The following is a 15,650-nucleotide window of genomic DNA, read 5'->3' on the forward strand; positions in this document are numbered from 1 at the left end:
TGGGTTTTGTCAAAGGCTTCTTCAGCATCTGATGAGATGATCATGTGGGTTTTTACTTTGTTTGCTTATATGGTGGATTCCACTGATGGATTTTCATGCTGAACTCATCCCTGCACCCTTGGGATGAAACCTACTTGATCACAGTGGTTGGTCTTTTCAATGTGTTCTTGGATTTGGTTTGTATTTTACTGAATATTTTTGCATCAATGTTCATGAGGGAAATTTGTTTATAATTCCTTCTCTGTTGAGTCTGTGTGGTTTATGTATCAGGGTGACTGTGGCCTCATAAGATGAATTTGGCAGTGTTCCTTCTGTCCCTATTTTCGTGGAATAATTTGATGAGTATTGGTGAAAGTCTGGTAGAATTCTGTTTTTGTTTTTTTTTTTTTTTTCGGAGCTGGGGATCGAACCCAGGGCCTTGCGCTTGCTAGGCAAGCACTCTACCACTGAGCTAAATCCCCAACCCCAGAATTCTGTTTTAAAACCATCTGGCCATGGGCTTTTTGATTTTTGTTAGTAAGGAGACTTTTAATGACTATTTCCTTATGGGTTATATAGGTGTATTTACATTTTAAATCTGATTTCGCTTTAACTTTAGTAAGTAGCATCTATTGAGAAAATTGTCAATTTCTTTTAGATTTTCCAATCTTGTAGAATATAGGTTTTTGAAGTAAGCTGTCTCTTTTCATTTTTGATTTTTTTTTAAAGATTTATCTATGCATTACAGATGAGTACACTGTAGCTGTCTTCAGACACACCAGAAGAGGGCATCAGATCCCATTACAAATGGTTGTGAGCCACTATGTGGTTGCTGGGATTTGAACTCAGGACCTCTGGAAGAACAGTCAGTGCTCTTAACCGCTGTCAGTGCTCTTAACCGCTGAGCCTTCTCTCCACTCCCCTGATTTTTTTTTTTTAATTTGGATATTCTCTGTTTTTTAGCAAGTTTGGCTAAGGGGTTTGTTTTTCTTGTTGATTTTCTCAAAGAACCAACTTTTTGTTTCATTAGTTCTTTCTTTTTTTTTCTTTTTCTTTTTCTTTTCTTTTTTTTTTTTTTTTTTCGGAGCTGGGGACCGAACCCAGGGCCCTGTGCTTGCTAGGCAAGCACTCTACCACTGAGCTAAATCCCCAACCCCCTCATTAGTTCTTTGTATTCTTTTATTTTATTGATTTCAGCCCCTTCCTGCTATCTACTCCTCTTGGGTGTGTTTGCTTCCCTTTGCTTTAGAGCAGTCAGGTGTGCTGTTAAGTCAGAAGTATGAGATCATGAGTGATCATTTCTTTACGGAGGCACTCGGTGCTTTGACCTTTCCTCTTAGCACTGTTTTCACTATGTCCTGTAAGTTTGGGTAAGCTGTGCCTTCATTTTCACTAGGTTCTAGGAAACCTTTAATTTCTTTATTTCCTCCCTGACCCAGTGGTCGTTCCACAGACTTGTTCCGTCTCCATGAGTTTGTGGGCTTTGTGTTGTCTTTGTTGTTATTGAAGCCCAACTTTAATCCACGGTGGTCTAATAAAATCAGGGGGTTATGTCAATTTTCTTGTACCTGTTGAGGTTTGCTTTGTGACCAAGTGTGGTCATCTGTGGAGAAGGTTCTGTGACGTGCTAAGAAGGAGATAAATTCTTTTGTGTTTGGGCGAAATGTTCTGTAGGTATCCGTCAGGTCTATCTGCATCATGATGTTTGTTAGCACCATTATTTCTCTGTTTAGTTTCTGCCTGGATGACCTGCCCATTGATGAGAATGGGATGTTGAAGCCTCCTGCTATTCATATGTGGAGTTCGATGTGTGATTTATGCTTTAGTAATGTTTCGTGAATGAATGTGGATGCTCTTGCATTTGGGGCAGTAATGTTCAGATGTGAGACACCATCCTGGTGGATTTTTTCCTTTGAGGAGTATGAAGTGTCCTTCCCCATCTCTTTTGATTAATTTCGGCTGAAAGTCTATTGTGTAAGATATTAGAAGGGCTACACCAGCTTGCTCCTTGGAAAATCTTTTCCTGCCCTTTACTCTGAGGTAATGTCTATCTTTGATGTTGAGGTGTGTTTCTTCTGTGCAGCACAAGGATGGATCCTGTTTTCCCATCCAATCTGTTGGTATGCATCTTTTTATTGTGCAATTGAGTCCACTGATATTGAGAGATTTTAGTGATGAATGATTGTTCATTCCTGTTATTTTGATGGTAGTAGTGGTGGTGGTGTGTGTGTCCTATGTTTTCTTGAATGTAGTTAACCACTTTGGGCTGGAGTTTTCCTTCTAGTATCTTCTGTGGTCTTTTAGAGTCTGCAAGACATCTGTCCAGGCCCTTCTTGCTTTTAGAGTCCTCTGAGAAGTCGGCTGTTACTCTAAATCTGTTTCTTGGCCTTTTTCTCTCACAGCTTTTACTCTTTCTTTGTTCTATGCATTCAGTTATTATGTGGCAGAAGGACTTTCTTTTCTGCTTCAATCTGTTCTGTAAGCTTCTCTTATGTTTATAGACATCTTTCTCTTCAGGTTAGGGAAATTTACTTCTATGATTTTGTTGAAAATATTTTCTGGACCTTTGAGCTGTAAGCCTTCTTCTATTCCTATTACTCTTAGGTTTGGTCCTTTATGGTGTCCCAGATTTCCTAGATGTTTCAAGTCGGAAACTTTTTTTTTTTTTGGTTCTTTTTTTTCGGAGCTGGGGACCGAACCCAGGGCCTTGTGCTTGCTAGGCAAGCGCTCTACCACTGAGCTAAATCCCCAACCCCTCAAGTCGGAAACTTTTAAGATTTAACGTTTTGTTTGACTGATAAATCTATTTCTTCTGCTGTATCTTCAACGCCTGAACCTCTCTCTTCCATCTCTACATACCGTTGGGAACGCTTGCTGTACGTGTAGTTCTTGTTCACTTACCTAGATCTTCCATGTCCAGAATTGCCTTAGTTTGCGTTTTCTGTATTGTTTCCATGTCAATTTTCAGGTCTCCTTCACCCCCTTAACATTTTGTAAGTGGTTTATTGATTTCCTCCAATTTTTTTGTCTTTTCCTTGATTTCTTTAAGTTTTTTTTTCACTTCTTAAGAACCCCTATCATTTTCATAAAGTTGGTTTTGCGGTCGCTTTCTTGCGCTTCAGCTGCATAAAACTATTTCTTGCAGGCCTTCCTGTCATAGCACGGTGCCCTAGTGCCCTGGCTGTGGTTGATTGTGTTCTTGCATTGGCCTTTAGGAATCCAAGTTTGGGATGATTACAGGTCTAGGTGCTAATTTCTGAGTTGGATGGGTGTTTTGTTCCTTGGATTCTGTTTCCCCTTTGGTCTTGTGGCCTTTGTGGCCTGGATTTCTGACCAGGTAGGGGCTTGACTTCTGGCAACTTGCTTGGCCTCTGGTGCAACAATAGCTCTCTCCTTTTGACGGACTCGGCCTGTACCTAAGTAGAGGTGAGGTGGGGCCGAAGAACCCACTACAACGGGTCTTGGGGGGGAACTGAGTCCTGGGAGTGGGACAGTTCAGCAGGCAGGGGCTCCCTCACCAGTCCTTCTGACTCCACATATATTTTTATTCTGCACTATTCACACAGAAATGCTGTCCCCAGTCACACGGTGTGGTTACCAGTCAATGCTCATGCTGCCCCCAGTCACGAGCCCTTAGGCTCTCAGAGTCAGCTGGTACATGCTGCCCCTCGTCATGTGGTTCTCAGAGTCAGCTCCCACAAGCTACCCCCAGTCACATGGTTCTCAGAGTCGGCTCCCACACGCTGCCTGCTGCCCCCAGCCACCCCCCCAGTCACGTGGTTCTCAGAGTCAGCCCGCACTCGCTGCCCCCAGTCACACCCTGAGTCACGTGGTTCTCAGAGTCAGCCCGCACTCGCTGCCCCAGTCACGCCCTGAGTCACGTGAATCTGCTCGCGCACTTACATACGGAGGACACTTACATACTCGTCGCATTTCCTTTTCTCCAGATGGCTGTTCGTGAGACTCCTCCTACTCTCCCGATCAGAGATGAACTTGCTGAAAAGACACACAGAACACGGTTAACCTCACGTTAATGACTGTGAGTTTAGCAGGAGCCTTTCCAAAACACACTGCACGCACCACATGACAAGTTGTCAGCTGGTTGCCAAAAACTGTCTTATCAACTAGCCCCCTACGTGCGTGCATGTGTGGTGTGTGCGCGCCGCTAGCACACTAGCACGCACATTCTCTACATTTCTGTTGTCAAATAAGCTCCGGGCACTCCCAGGCAGGCTCTTCGCCTCATTCCTGTTTATATTTCTCTACCAGCCACAAGGGGGTTGTTGCTTATCTTGAACGAGAGAGACTGCTATAAGGTATAAAAAAGCTATACATTTTGAATCATTTTCAAGGTAAACTAAAACATCATACACAATTTAAGTTAGCTTTTATGCGGATTTCCCACTAAGTAGAAAGTCAGAGGGGCTGGGGATTTAGCTCAGTGGTAGAGCGCTTGCCTAGGAAGCGCAAGGCCCTGGGTTCGGTCCCCAGCTCCGAAAAAAAGAACAAAAAAAAAAAAAAAGAAAGTCAGATAAAACCAAGGCTACTATGCTCCTGGTGCTGAAAAGATACTAGAGGCAAGGTTCCTCCTGAGCTCAGATCCTACTATATAGGGTCACTAAGCACAACCCCCATGTCCCGCTCCCTTGAAAAAAGTCAGCAGCTGCTTCACCACCAAACATCCAGTTAGCACCAGCTGTGTGCGGCACAGAGGAACAGATACTGGGGGCTACGAAAGCTCTCTAGGCTACCAGGGTCCAAACTGGGAAGCTACCGTAAGGTAATGACCCATAGTTAGAGTCAAAGCCAGGGACTTAAAGTCAACTGTAATTCGGACGCTGACTAGGTCCAAAGGCTTGGGTATATACGGCCTTAGTGCTCTCCTTTGTCAAATGGAAGAGCATTACCACGCCGCCTCACGGCAGGTGAAGGAGGACGGAGCCTGAGAAACCGAGGTCAGTCCTCTCCCAGAGGGGCATAAGTTAGGACTGGGTGAGAACCAGACACAGAGAACTCCAGCATGTAGCACAGACACAGCACCACAGAAGAGCATAAAACGTCCTCAAGACCAACACAACGCAGGCAGAGGTAGTTTAGAGCTGTGCGATAGAAACTTGGGATCCGTACAAATTCTCCATTCCAACAAAGCCTCTGGGCCAGGTGGTGACGCACGCCCTTAATCCCGGCGCTCAGGGAGGCTGAGGCAGGCAGGTCTCTGAGTTTGAGGACAGTCTGGTCTGCAGAGCAAGTTCCAGGATAGCCAGGGCTACACAAAGTCACACACAGTCACACACACACACACACCCCTGAAACAACTCCAAAACAAAAGCTTCTGCTAAAGAAAAACCCATTCCCAGACAAACTAACTCTCTCACTCCATCTCTCCTTGCATTCCAGGGATTGAACTCAGGTCACTAGACGTGCACTGTCAATGCCTTTCCCCACCCAGCCATCTCGCTGGCCCCTCTTGTGTGTAACCTTAAAACATTTCAAGAATGATGTTTGGCCCTTCTACTGCCTAGTTTTCTGTGAACTTGACACAAGGTAAAGGCCTCTGACAGGAGGGAACCTCATTTAAGAAGATGCCTCCATAAGATCTGGGCTTGGGCAAGCCTGTAGGGCACTGTCTTAAATAGCGTCTGATAGGGGAGGGAGGGCCCAGCCCATTGTGAGTGGTGCTATCCCTGGGTTGGTGATCCAGGGTTTTATAAAAAAGCAGGCTGACCAAGCTACGGGGAGCAAGCTCTTAAGCAGCACTCCTCCGTGGCCTCTGCATCGGCTCCTGCCTCCAGGTTCCTGCCTGTTTGACTTCCTTGATGGACAGTGATGTGGAAGTGTGAGCCAAATAAGCCCTTTCCTCCCCACTCCTTCTTGGTCATGGTGTTCATTGCAGCTCTAGACCATATCTAACAGCCCTTCTTGAGAAATTCAATTGTCTGGTTATCATCAGAATAAACCACGGTAAATCTTTCATCAGTAACTTCAAAGCCACTTGAATCTAATTTAAAGAAACATCTTTAAACTGTTCAGCACTTTACATACTTTTTTTCCTGAATGATGCTACTTTTCGCAATAAAGTTTCTTTTAAACACACGTATCAGTAATGCCGTCTTATATATCTGCCCCTTGTTGGTGTTAATTCAAGGGATCTGCTATTACCACTCTAATTTGAAATGTTTTATTAGAATGAATCAAAGTCTACTCTCTCTGTGCACACAGGACATTTACTTTCAGACCCTTGCTTGCTACAAGCTGCTGTCCACAGCCCCTGCTGGGCCTGGGGGAAGAGAATATGGGTGGGTCCCGAGATTCAAGCCAACATTGCTATAGGAAAGGACCCTGCCAGCTAATGCTGGTATAGGAACGCAGGCACGTGTAAAAGGAAGATGAATTAAGGAATCCAGACGTCAAAAGCAGGATGGTGTAGAGTTGGGTAGAACAAACTTGGAAGCAGAAGCGAGAAAGTTACAGTTGCTTTCTCTCAGCAGGACAAGGGGACCCTTGAGGTAGCTGTCCTAACGCTTAATGGGGCTTTTGCCCCCAGTATTTTAAGTCTTTCCACAGAATGAAGGCTGACTGATAAGGCTGAGGCGGGGCAGGACAAGGCAGCCCACATGCACATGGATGCTGGGCTTGTCCAAATAAAGAGACTCCTATTTAAGGGCAGTTACTCAATAGACTCATCCAAGCTAATTGTAGTAACAGACTCAGGTCTGAGGAATCCTGGGCCAGGGAGGCTCCCATTCGCCTTCCCTACAGAGAACGCTTGTTTTCCGAAGAGAATTTCCATTAGTTTTTAAGCACAGAAAAAGCCCAAGTATTTTGTCCCCAAATAAATCAAAGCATACATAAATCTCCCTGTTAGGGTAGACCTGGATTCCAGGCCTGGCAGAACTCCAGGGCTGGCGGCAGAGGACTGCTGGGCAGAGAAGAGATGTGGGAGGGCCTGACAGGAGGCACTGTTGCAGAGGAGGGCCGTACAACAGGCTCAAACACTTGTGAAGGGCTCAAATACCGAGGCCTCGCCAGAACAAGAAAAATGATACAAACTTACAAATCATGACCACTAAAATACATGAAGACCCCGATTCTGTGGCATGGCAGTAGATTGCTCAGACATCTTTGCGGGTGCTGTATCTAATGTTGTGGAAAAAGGCCATGAGCAAGGCAACTTATTAAAGAAAACATTTAACTTGGAGGCTCAAAGGGTTAGAGTCCATGACTGCTGTGGTGGGGAGCATGGCAGCAGGCAGGCAGGCCTGGTGCTGGAGCAACAGCCAAGAGCTGATATCCTGATCCACAGACATGAGACAAAGAGAGAACTGACTGGGAATGGTGTGGGCTTCTGAACCTCAAAGCCACTCCCCAGTGACACACCTCCTCCAACAAGGCCATGCCTCCTGATCCTTCCCAGAGAGTTCCACCAACTAGAGACCAACCATTGAAACATAGGAGCCTGTGGGAGTCATTCTCATTTGAGCCACCACAGTTGGCTTCTCCACTGTGTATTTCAAATCTTTGGTTCTGCCTCAGTGTTCAAATCACAGCTTCCACCCTTTGGCTCATGAGGATCCCCCTAAGTATGGGTGCGGTTGTGGTCAAGACAAGTAAAAGCCAAAAATAAGGCAGCAGCTGGGGTCTACTTTGCCAAGTGTCCCCTCCTGAAGCCCCCTCTGGCCGGTTCAAACCTTCAAACTATAACAAGCCTCCTGACCCTCCAGTGTGAACTGAGTTTTCTGACCTACTTACTACACTATCTGTTGCATCTAGGGCACCAGGTGATGTTCAGTGTTGATTAGCCCCCAACGCAACAGCTCAGAGGGGTCCTCTACTAAGGAAGTGTCTTCTAGTAACTGGTTACTAGGAACTACCTTAGGCTGTAAGAAAATTTAGTATGTATTTAACCTCACTTACATTTATTTATTTGTTTTACTATGTAAAATGCCAAGTATTTAACTCCATTTATGTATTGGCTACAAAAGACTTTATTTATTTACTATGTAAGATAGAAGTACTTAATTCCATTTATTATTTATTTATTTATTTATTTATTAGCTATGAAAGACTTCACTCATTGTGTGTGTGTGTGTGTGTGTGTGTGTGTGTGTGTTGTTTGTGTATACACCAGCATGTGAGGCTCAAGAGACAACTTTTGCAAGCCCACGTGGGCTCCAGGATTAGACCTCAGCTTATTGGAGCTGCAGATTAGAACGGTGGCTTATTGACTTGTGACTTAAGAGGGGGTGAGCCCAAACAACCCTTTCACAGGGGCACACATCAGTTATTTTGCATATCAATTGTTCACATTACGATTCTTAGCAATAGCAAAACTACAGCTATAAAGTAGCAGTGAGAATAAAATGTTATGGTTGGGGGCCACCCCCGCATGAGTAACCAACTGTACTAAAGGGTCACAGCGTTAGGAAGGTTGGGAACCAGTGCTCTCAGATGAATCCCCTTGTTCTCCTAATTGCAGTTTCTTCCCTCTGATTTTTAAATCTTTACTTTGTGTTCCTGTAAACTTAAAAGAGAGAAAACCAACTTTTCTTCTTGTCATGGAAAATTCCATTCAAAACAAGTAGGTCAGGCAGCTTTCTCAGCCAGTTCCATCTCACCATTTTTTTTTCTTTTTCTTTTCCTTTTTCTTTTTTTTTTTTTTAAAGAGGTAACTGGCTGTTTAAAAATCACTGACCTCTGGCACTGACACTGACACAAAAACTTATTTTTATTGACTTAAAAAGTTCTGTGGGAGAAGGCATCTATGACAAGTGATCTCAGGATGACAAACTTATTATTAAAAAGAGTTTACGCTGGGTCAGTCTGTACCCATGAAGGAGAACGTGGAAGACCATCAAGTAGTCGGCTGCTCTGCAAATAAAATAAAACGGAATAAAAAGCTTACGACAGATGACTTAGCGGCAAAACCTCAGCCACGAGTTGTGCGACAGAAAGAACGCCTCTAGACAGGAATCTGTCCCAGCTGGGTTCTTACTAACCGTTCCAACCCCGTTTGATGATTTGCAGCACACGAGGTGAGAGAGAACAGAGCTGTTGGGCTTAAATGCTGGCCCCTTGTCCTCTCCCTGATATACAGACATTCCACAGAGAAAGACAAGGGCAGAAGGCAGAGACCTAAAAGGGGAGCAGGGCCAGCATTCTGGATGTGTTTGTAACATTAGCACTCTGGTAGGAGAACTGAGTCCTGGCCAACCTGGGCTATACAGTGAGTTCTAGTTAGCCTGGGCTACAGAGCAAGTCCCTGTCTCAAAACAAAACAGAAACAAACAAACAAAAAACCAAAACAACTATCCCCCAAACCATAAATAATATAAATTTTATATATGTATATATGCATATATAAATCACACACACACACACACACACACACACACACACACACGATCATGAAGTGTGGGGGGATATCAGCAAGCACGTAAAGAGAAACAAACGAGAGGCCTGAAGGTAAAGACTGAGGGTGGACGAAACCTTATTTGGCTCAAAACTCCACTGACCATAGGACAAAAGAGACCTGACTTGTAAACAGACTGACAGAAGCCAGAGAAGACTTTTCAGACATGTTTCCCCCAAAATACAGAAAAATTAAGGGGGAGAAGATAACTTTTCAAGGGATCTCCAGGTGACTATGCATACAGGGACCCCACGTTCTTCTACGAATTTGAATCTAACTGCATTCCTGGCTCATAAGCAACCAATTACACACAGGAGTAGACGGGGGAAACCACATGCGTAGGGAGATAGGCTTAGAGTTCTCCGGATATTCAAATATCTCACCAAACTTAGGACAGCAACCATTAAAACCAAAAGCCAACCACGAGATGGAGAAGGAGAAAGCACCTGGCAAAGACAGAGTGTTACAGTTTTATGGATGCAGACGCTTCTCAGACTTGGAACTGCCACGCCGACCGGACTCCCGGCCAAGGGCTCTCCCCGGATGTGGTTCATCTAGTTCAGTAACAGTGAGGCGGGCTCCATATTATTGTAGAGAAATTAAATGACTGAAGTTACAATGCTAGTTCCTGAACTGCCGAGCTAGAATCCAAACCTAACCAAGTGACCACATATACAGCCTGTGTCCTTAATCTACCAAATGGACAACGTTGCCAACTCCCTGACACACTGTAGCCAGCCTCAGGGGGCTAGGTGACGTCCCAGACAGTAGATGTGGTGGTGGTGGGGAATCACAGAAAATCTGTGGCAGGGCCAGTATATAATACAGGTCTAAGCCCTAAGCTATGTGGTCTCTCTTCATTGTCCTCTCTTTTGCCGGTCTGCCCTGACTCAGACTAGAGAAGAACCGTAACGTCAAAATGATCAAAATCCCCCTTCCCAGGGGTCTCATCCAGGGATTCATTAAGAGCTGGCTTGTCATCCCAAACAGTGGCCAGAGAATCCTCCCTGACCTTGCTAGAGAGCAAATCTCAGGACCTGCTCCAGACTTCCTGAATTAGAACCTGCCTTGAGCCAGCTTCACAGTGTTTCACACATACATTAAAATGTCTGCAGAGGTCTAACAGGCTGTTTAGAAGGATGGTTATCCCTCGCTTAAATTTCTCACTCTCTGGCAAAACTTGGCGTATGTAAAAGAAAATAGTATCTGGCTTGGAATAATAGCCAGCATTTGGATGCCCAAGTGGCTCCACTCTATGATTAATTAAACCTCAGAAATGATCTTTACTGTATCCGGGTTAGTTTCCGGGCAAAGCCATAGCTTTGCTAGATGACAGGTCAACCGAGATGATCAATATCATCTTCAATGTCTTCTCCAGTTCCCTACAAAGAGGCCCGATGGGAAGAAATTCAGTGCTTGGGAAACTTACTTCCCTTAGATTTTATAATGGGCCCCGCCTTCCCGCAAATGCTAGCTCAATACAGGAAGAGCCAAGGGCGGGCAGGCGGGCGGGCAGAGCTGGAACAGGGAGCATGAGATACAGTAATGATCAAAGGCGGGTCGCTCAGTGGGGCCTTCAGTACAATTAGCTGCTTTTTTAAAGTTTGTTTCTTTTTATTTGTTTCACACTGTCACGTTTTGTGTTTAATTGTCACAGCCAGAAATGAAGTAAGGGCTGGGGCTGAGTGGACAAGTTCTTGCCTGGCACACACAAAGCCCCGAGTTCAATCCTTCATACTGCCAAAACAAACAAACCTAGAAATGGAGCAAGAATTGTCAGTTATGTTAGTAAAGGACAGGAAGTTAAATGAGGGAGAGAGATGTGGGGGGAGAGGGAGAGAGGGAGGGGGGAGATGGAGAGAAAGGGAGGGAGAGGGGAAGAGAGGGAGGAAGGGAAGAAAAAAGGAAAGAAAGAAAAGAAAGGGAGGGAGGGAGAAGGGAGAGGAAGGGAAGAGAGGAAGGGAAGGAGGAGGGAGGAAGGGAAGAGAGGAAGGGAGGGAGGAGGGAGGAAGGCAGAGAGGGAGAGAGGGAGGAAGAAAGAAAAGAGAAAGGAAGAAGAAAGGAAGGAAAAAGAAAGAAAAAGAAAGGGAGGGAGGGAAAAACGAAGGAAAGAAAAAAGTAAGAAAGAAGGAAGAAAGGAAGGAAAGACAGACACACAAACAAGATACTGACTTTGAGAGGGTGGGAAAAAGTTCTCTATGAAACACCAGGCAAAACTCTCCGGCCCCAGCTGTTGGTTCATCACTGTGTGTGGGGAAGTGAGCTCACCCAGCTGGAGGCCGAAGTCTGGGCAAACAGGGGTGTTCCTTCCACCAACTCCAAATGACACCTTAAAACCGGACAGTTCCTAAGTAGAACTTGTAAAATTCAAGGGTAGATCCAAGCTGAGCGTTATAAATGACTCACTTTAAGGCAACGTTGCTTTGGGAATCAGAACGTCCTACCTGACCACCATGAGGCAGAGGTCAGCAGGAACCACAGTGCACCAACAGCTTGGAACCATTGAAACCATTACAACCAGACGTTTAACCAAGGGCCCAGGCTTGTATCGCACATAGAGGGATAGAGAGACAGATTTAGACGGGTCAGGATGGCTCCTTGATGGGCAAATTCCCTCTCATTCACAGAAGGCTCATTTTGCATTATGGGCTAAGGAGCCATGGCAGTATAAGCAAAACACTGAGAAATGGATTCAACATCTGTAAGTTCGAGGCCAGCCCAGTTTATATCGCAAGTTCCAGGTTAGTTAAGACTACATAGATAGACCCTATTTCAAAAAAACAAAATGATGACGGTGGTGGGGGTGGTGATACAATGGCAGTTATGGGAACAGTCAGAGAGATGCTTGCTGCTCTTCTGGGATACCCAAGTTCAATTCCCTCCCAGCTCCCAGGTTAGGAGGCTCACAGCTGCAGGTAACTCCCGCTCCCGGAAAATCTGACGCCCTCTTCTGGTCTCCACGGACAACTGCACCCACAGGCAGGCACTCCTGCACAGACACTCTCTTTATACATACCCCACCCCCTGCACCCTGCTGAGGACCAAACCCAGAGTGCAAGCTCTCTCCCACTGAGCCAAATCCTCAACCCCTCATATACATAATTAAAAAGAAAAGAAATGGAAGCCACCATTAATTATCACTCAAAAAGGTGGAAGGAGTAAAGTGAATGAGTCCAATAAAGAGAAACAATCACCTAACACTGGAAACACACTTGGACGCCAGGAAGTGTCCGTATTAGGGGCTTAGCTTTCACCACAGGGAGGAAAAGGGAACTGAAAACACCCTGGCACGCTCTGTCAGCCTGTACTCCAGCCTGTCAGAAACGACTTCTACAAAGATGCCCGCCCGTGGCTATGCTTTTATCCTCCGCGCCCTGTCTCGTAGGGGCCCTCACAAAGCGAAGCGCGGATGGCATTCTAATAAGCCGTCGCACGGGAGGACCCAGCCCGTAAAAGGTGCTAGCCACAAAACCTGACCACCGAGATGGATCTCTGGAATCCACCCGTTAGAAAGAAGGAACCAACTCCGGAAGGTCGTCCCCCAACCTCTGCATTCTTACCGCGACCCCTCCCTCTCTACCCCACAAGTACACCTGGGCACGCAACTAAAATGTCTTAAAGGAGACCTGCAGGAGCCGCCCTCTTCCGGACCCCTGCAGAGGGAAGGTTTCCGCTAAGGATCCATTAAAAAAACAAAAACAACAACAACAAAAAACAGATTAAAAAATCACCAAGGGGTTGGGATTTAGCTCAGTGGTAGAGCGCTTGCCTAGGAAGCGCAAGGCCCTGGGTTCGATCCCCAGCTCCGAAAAAAAGAACCAAAAAAAAAAAAAAAAAAAAAAAAAAAACACCAAGTCCCAGAATGATCTCAAGTCATTTAGAATCAATAAATTTGGTTCTACCCAGGTAATTTAGCAGTCTCGGACTCAAGAATGAGAAGGACTTGTACCCGCCTCCTCCCCATTTTTCTCTTTCTTGGACTATGTCTTCCCCCACCCCGCCCCAGTCCTTCACAGAGAGCTGTTCCGGCTTATCAGTTGCTATTACTATTCAAAATCCAAACCACAACAACGTGCATGGTTTCTTTTTTTTTTTTTTTTGGTTCTTTTTTCCGGAGCTGGGGACCGAACCCAGGGCCTTGCGCTTCCTAGAAGAGCTCTACCACTGAGCTAAATCCCCAGCTCCGTGCATGGTTTCTTTTTTTTTTGGTTCTTTTTTCCGGAGCTGGGGACGGAACCCAGGGCCTTGCGCTTCCTAGGTAAGCGCTCTAACCACTGAGCTAAATCCCCAGCCCCCGTGCATGGTTTCTTAATTAAGATGCGCAGCAATGGTCACAGCACACGTTCGGGTATGAGACGTGGAAAATTTCCAGTCAGTCTAATTCACAGCCACCGCACTTTGGGAGAAGTCTTGGCTGGTTGGAGTCCAGTGTGTTTATACATTTTTATTAGACTCAACCGAAAGATTTGAAAAGGACGAATAAATTACTCTTCTACTCCCCTCACCTGCCATTCCAGATCGACGTGCAACAGATGTCACAGAAAAAATTCAAATTGCACCCTCAGAGGAAGCGGAACTTTAGTGAACGAGTAAATTCACCAAAATCACCGAAAACCGGAACAGCTCTTGGCAGCCATTCTTTCCCTGGGTGGCTCTTACGGGGAAAAATGCTCACCTATTTATCTGGCCGTTCTCCACTTCCGTGAAGTCATTAGAGTCGTTGCTGACATTGTCATCCTCGGGCACCGTCATGTTCTGCAGCTCCGTTAACTCGAGGCCACTTTTGAAATGCATCATATTTGGGTGTCTGTAGTCAAGAAATCAATCCGAATGTCTTCTGTTCTGAGGACCTTGAGTAGCAGACAGCAGTGAATAGAGATGCCCGAGACCCCTGAAACAGAGCAAAATAAAGGGCTATTCAACGAATGGACGAGAGTGTCGACGCTGCACGAGCCCCGGTGAGAAGCAAGCAAATAAATTAGGCAAGAAATGACACTTTCAGATCCTCCCGCCAGACACATGAAAACGAGAAGCTCATCTCTAAATCTTACGGCACTCACACATTTCCCTCCATTTTCTCCTTCAGTTAGTCAATCGCATAACCTTTAGCTCACATTTATAGAAAGCTCAAGTTATCCGGCTGGAGAGATGGCTCAGTGGTTAAGAGCACTGACTGCTCTTCCAGAGGTCCTGAGTTCAATTCCCAGCAACCGCATGGTGGCTCACAACCATCTGTAATGAGATCTGATGACCTCTTCTGGCCTGTCTAGAGAGAGTGACGTGTACCAATACACAATCAATCAATCAATCAATCGATAGATAGAACTAAAACTAAACCCTTTAAAAAATAAATAAAAAAGTTAGCAACAGGCAACCTACACACTTTTTATAAACCCATATTTAAAATGAAAGTGAAGGGCCAGCGAGATGGCTCAGCAATTAAGGCACTTGCTACCAAGTCTAAGTATCTGAGTTCAATTCCCACAACACACACAGGGAAGAAGAAGAATCAATTCCTGTGGCAGCCTCTGACTTCCACATGGGTGCTGTGGCATATGGTTCCCCAACCGTAAACAAACAAGAGATTTAAATTTTAATGAGTAACTACTTAACGGGATGGGGGGTGTCGGGCGATCCAGCGGCTTTAATGGCCTCGCTCGCAGTGCAGGCACAAGCCCATCGCCGTAGGACAAGAGTACAAATCCCCAGTGAAAGGCATCGCTGGGGATCGACCTACAACCTGGACTAATTTTATTTTGGAATTTAGCAAATAGTTTATACATCCACTGCAAGAGATTAAATCAATCTCTGGTGAAATCAGTCCATGTCAGGGAATTAGGGAATTAAAAACTCATACTCAGGGGATTTCGGTTAATCCACCTGCTACTTCTATTTCCTCATCAGCGATGAAAGATGATCAGAGAGAGGTCTTGTTTTTCCCTCACGCGGATGGCTGCAGCACCAATTCCGGAGGTGACGCCGACAAAACTTATGGGAAGAAATTTGGGGACGCAGCATGAAACATGAAAAGGACAGCCATGAAGGCTAATGTAAGGCCTAACCAGGGGTGGCGGCACTGACCTGTAGACATGAGGGGCTGGAGCGACAAGGGGAGCGATAAGGGGAGGGAGAAGGAAAACCCACATAAGCGTGGCTTGGCCCGCTAGTCTCAAGTGTCACTTCAAGGACATCTTAGAATAGCACAGAACGCTAAAAAGACACAACTCTAGACCCTAGGCCTGTGACTCTCAGCCTTCCCAAT

General features: G+C 45.6%; 1 protein-coding gene across 6 annotated transcripts in view; it reads right to left on the reverse strand.

Annotated features, from left to right (window-relative positions):
- Slc38a1 (solute carrier family 38, member 1) overlaps positions 1-15,650 on the reverse strand; it is a 69,314-nt gene that overhangs the window by 36,247 nt on the left and 17,417 nt on the right. For all 6 annotated transcript variants that reach the window (XM_006242281.5, XM_063262935.1, XM_006242280.5 and 3 more), the window contains 2 exon segments: positions 14,064-14,279; positions 3,900-3,975 (listed from right to left, as the gene is read on the reverse strand). In XM_006242281.5, coding sequence (XP_006242343.1) covers positions 3,900-3,975; positions 14,064-14,185 — 198 coding nt within the window. In that variant the 5' untranslated portion in view covers positions 14,186-14,279.

The sequence above is a fragment of the Rattus norvegicus genome, chromosome 7 (genome assembly GCF_036323735.1).
Source record: "Rattus norvegicus strain BN/NHsdMcwi chromosome 7, GRCr8, whole genome shotgun sequence".
In the NCBI taxonomy this organism is placed as follows: domain Eukaryota; kingdom Metazoa; phylum Chordata; class Mammalia; order Rodentia; family Muridae; genus Rattus; species Rattus norvegicus.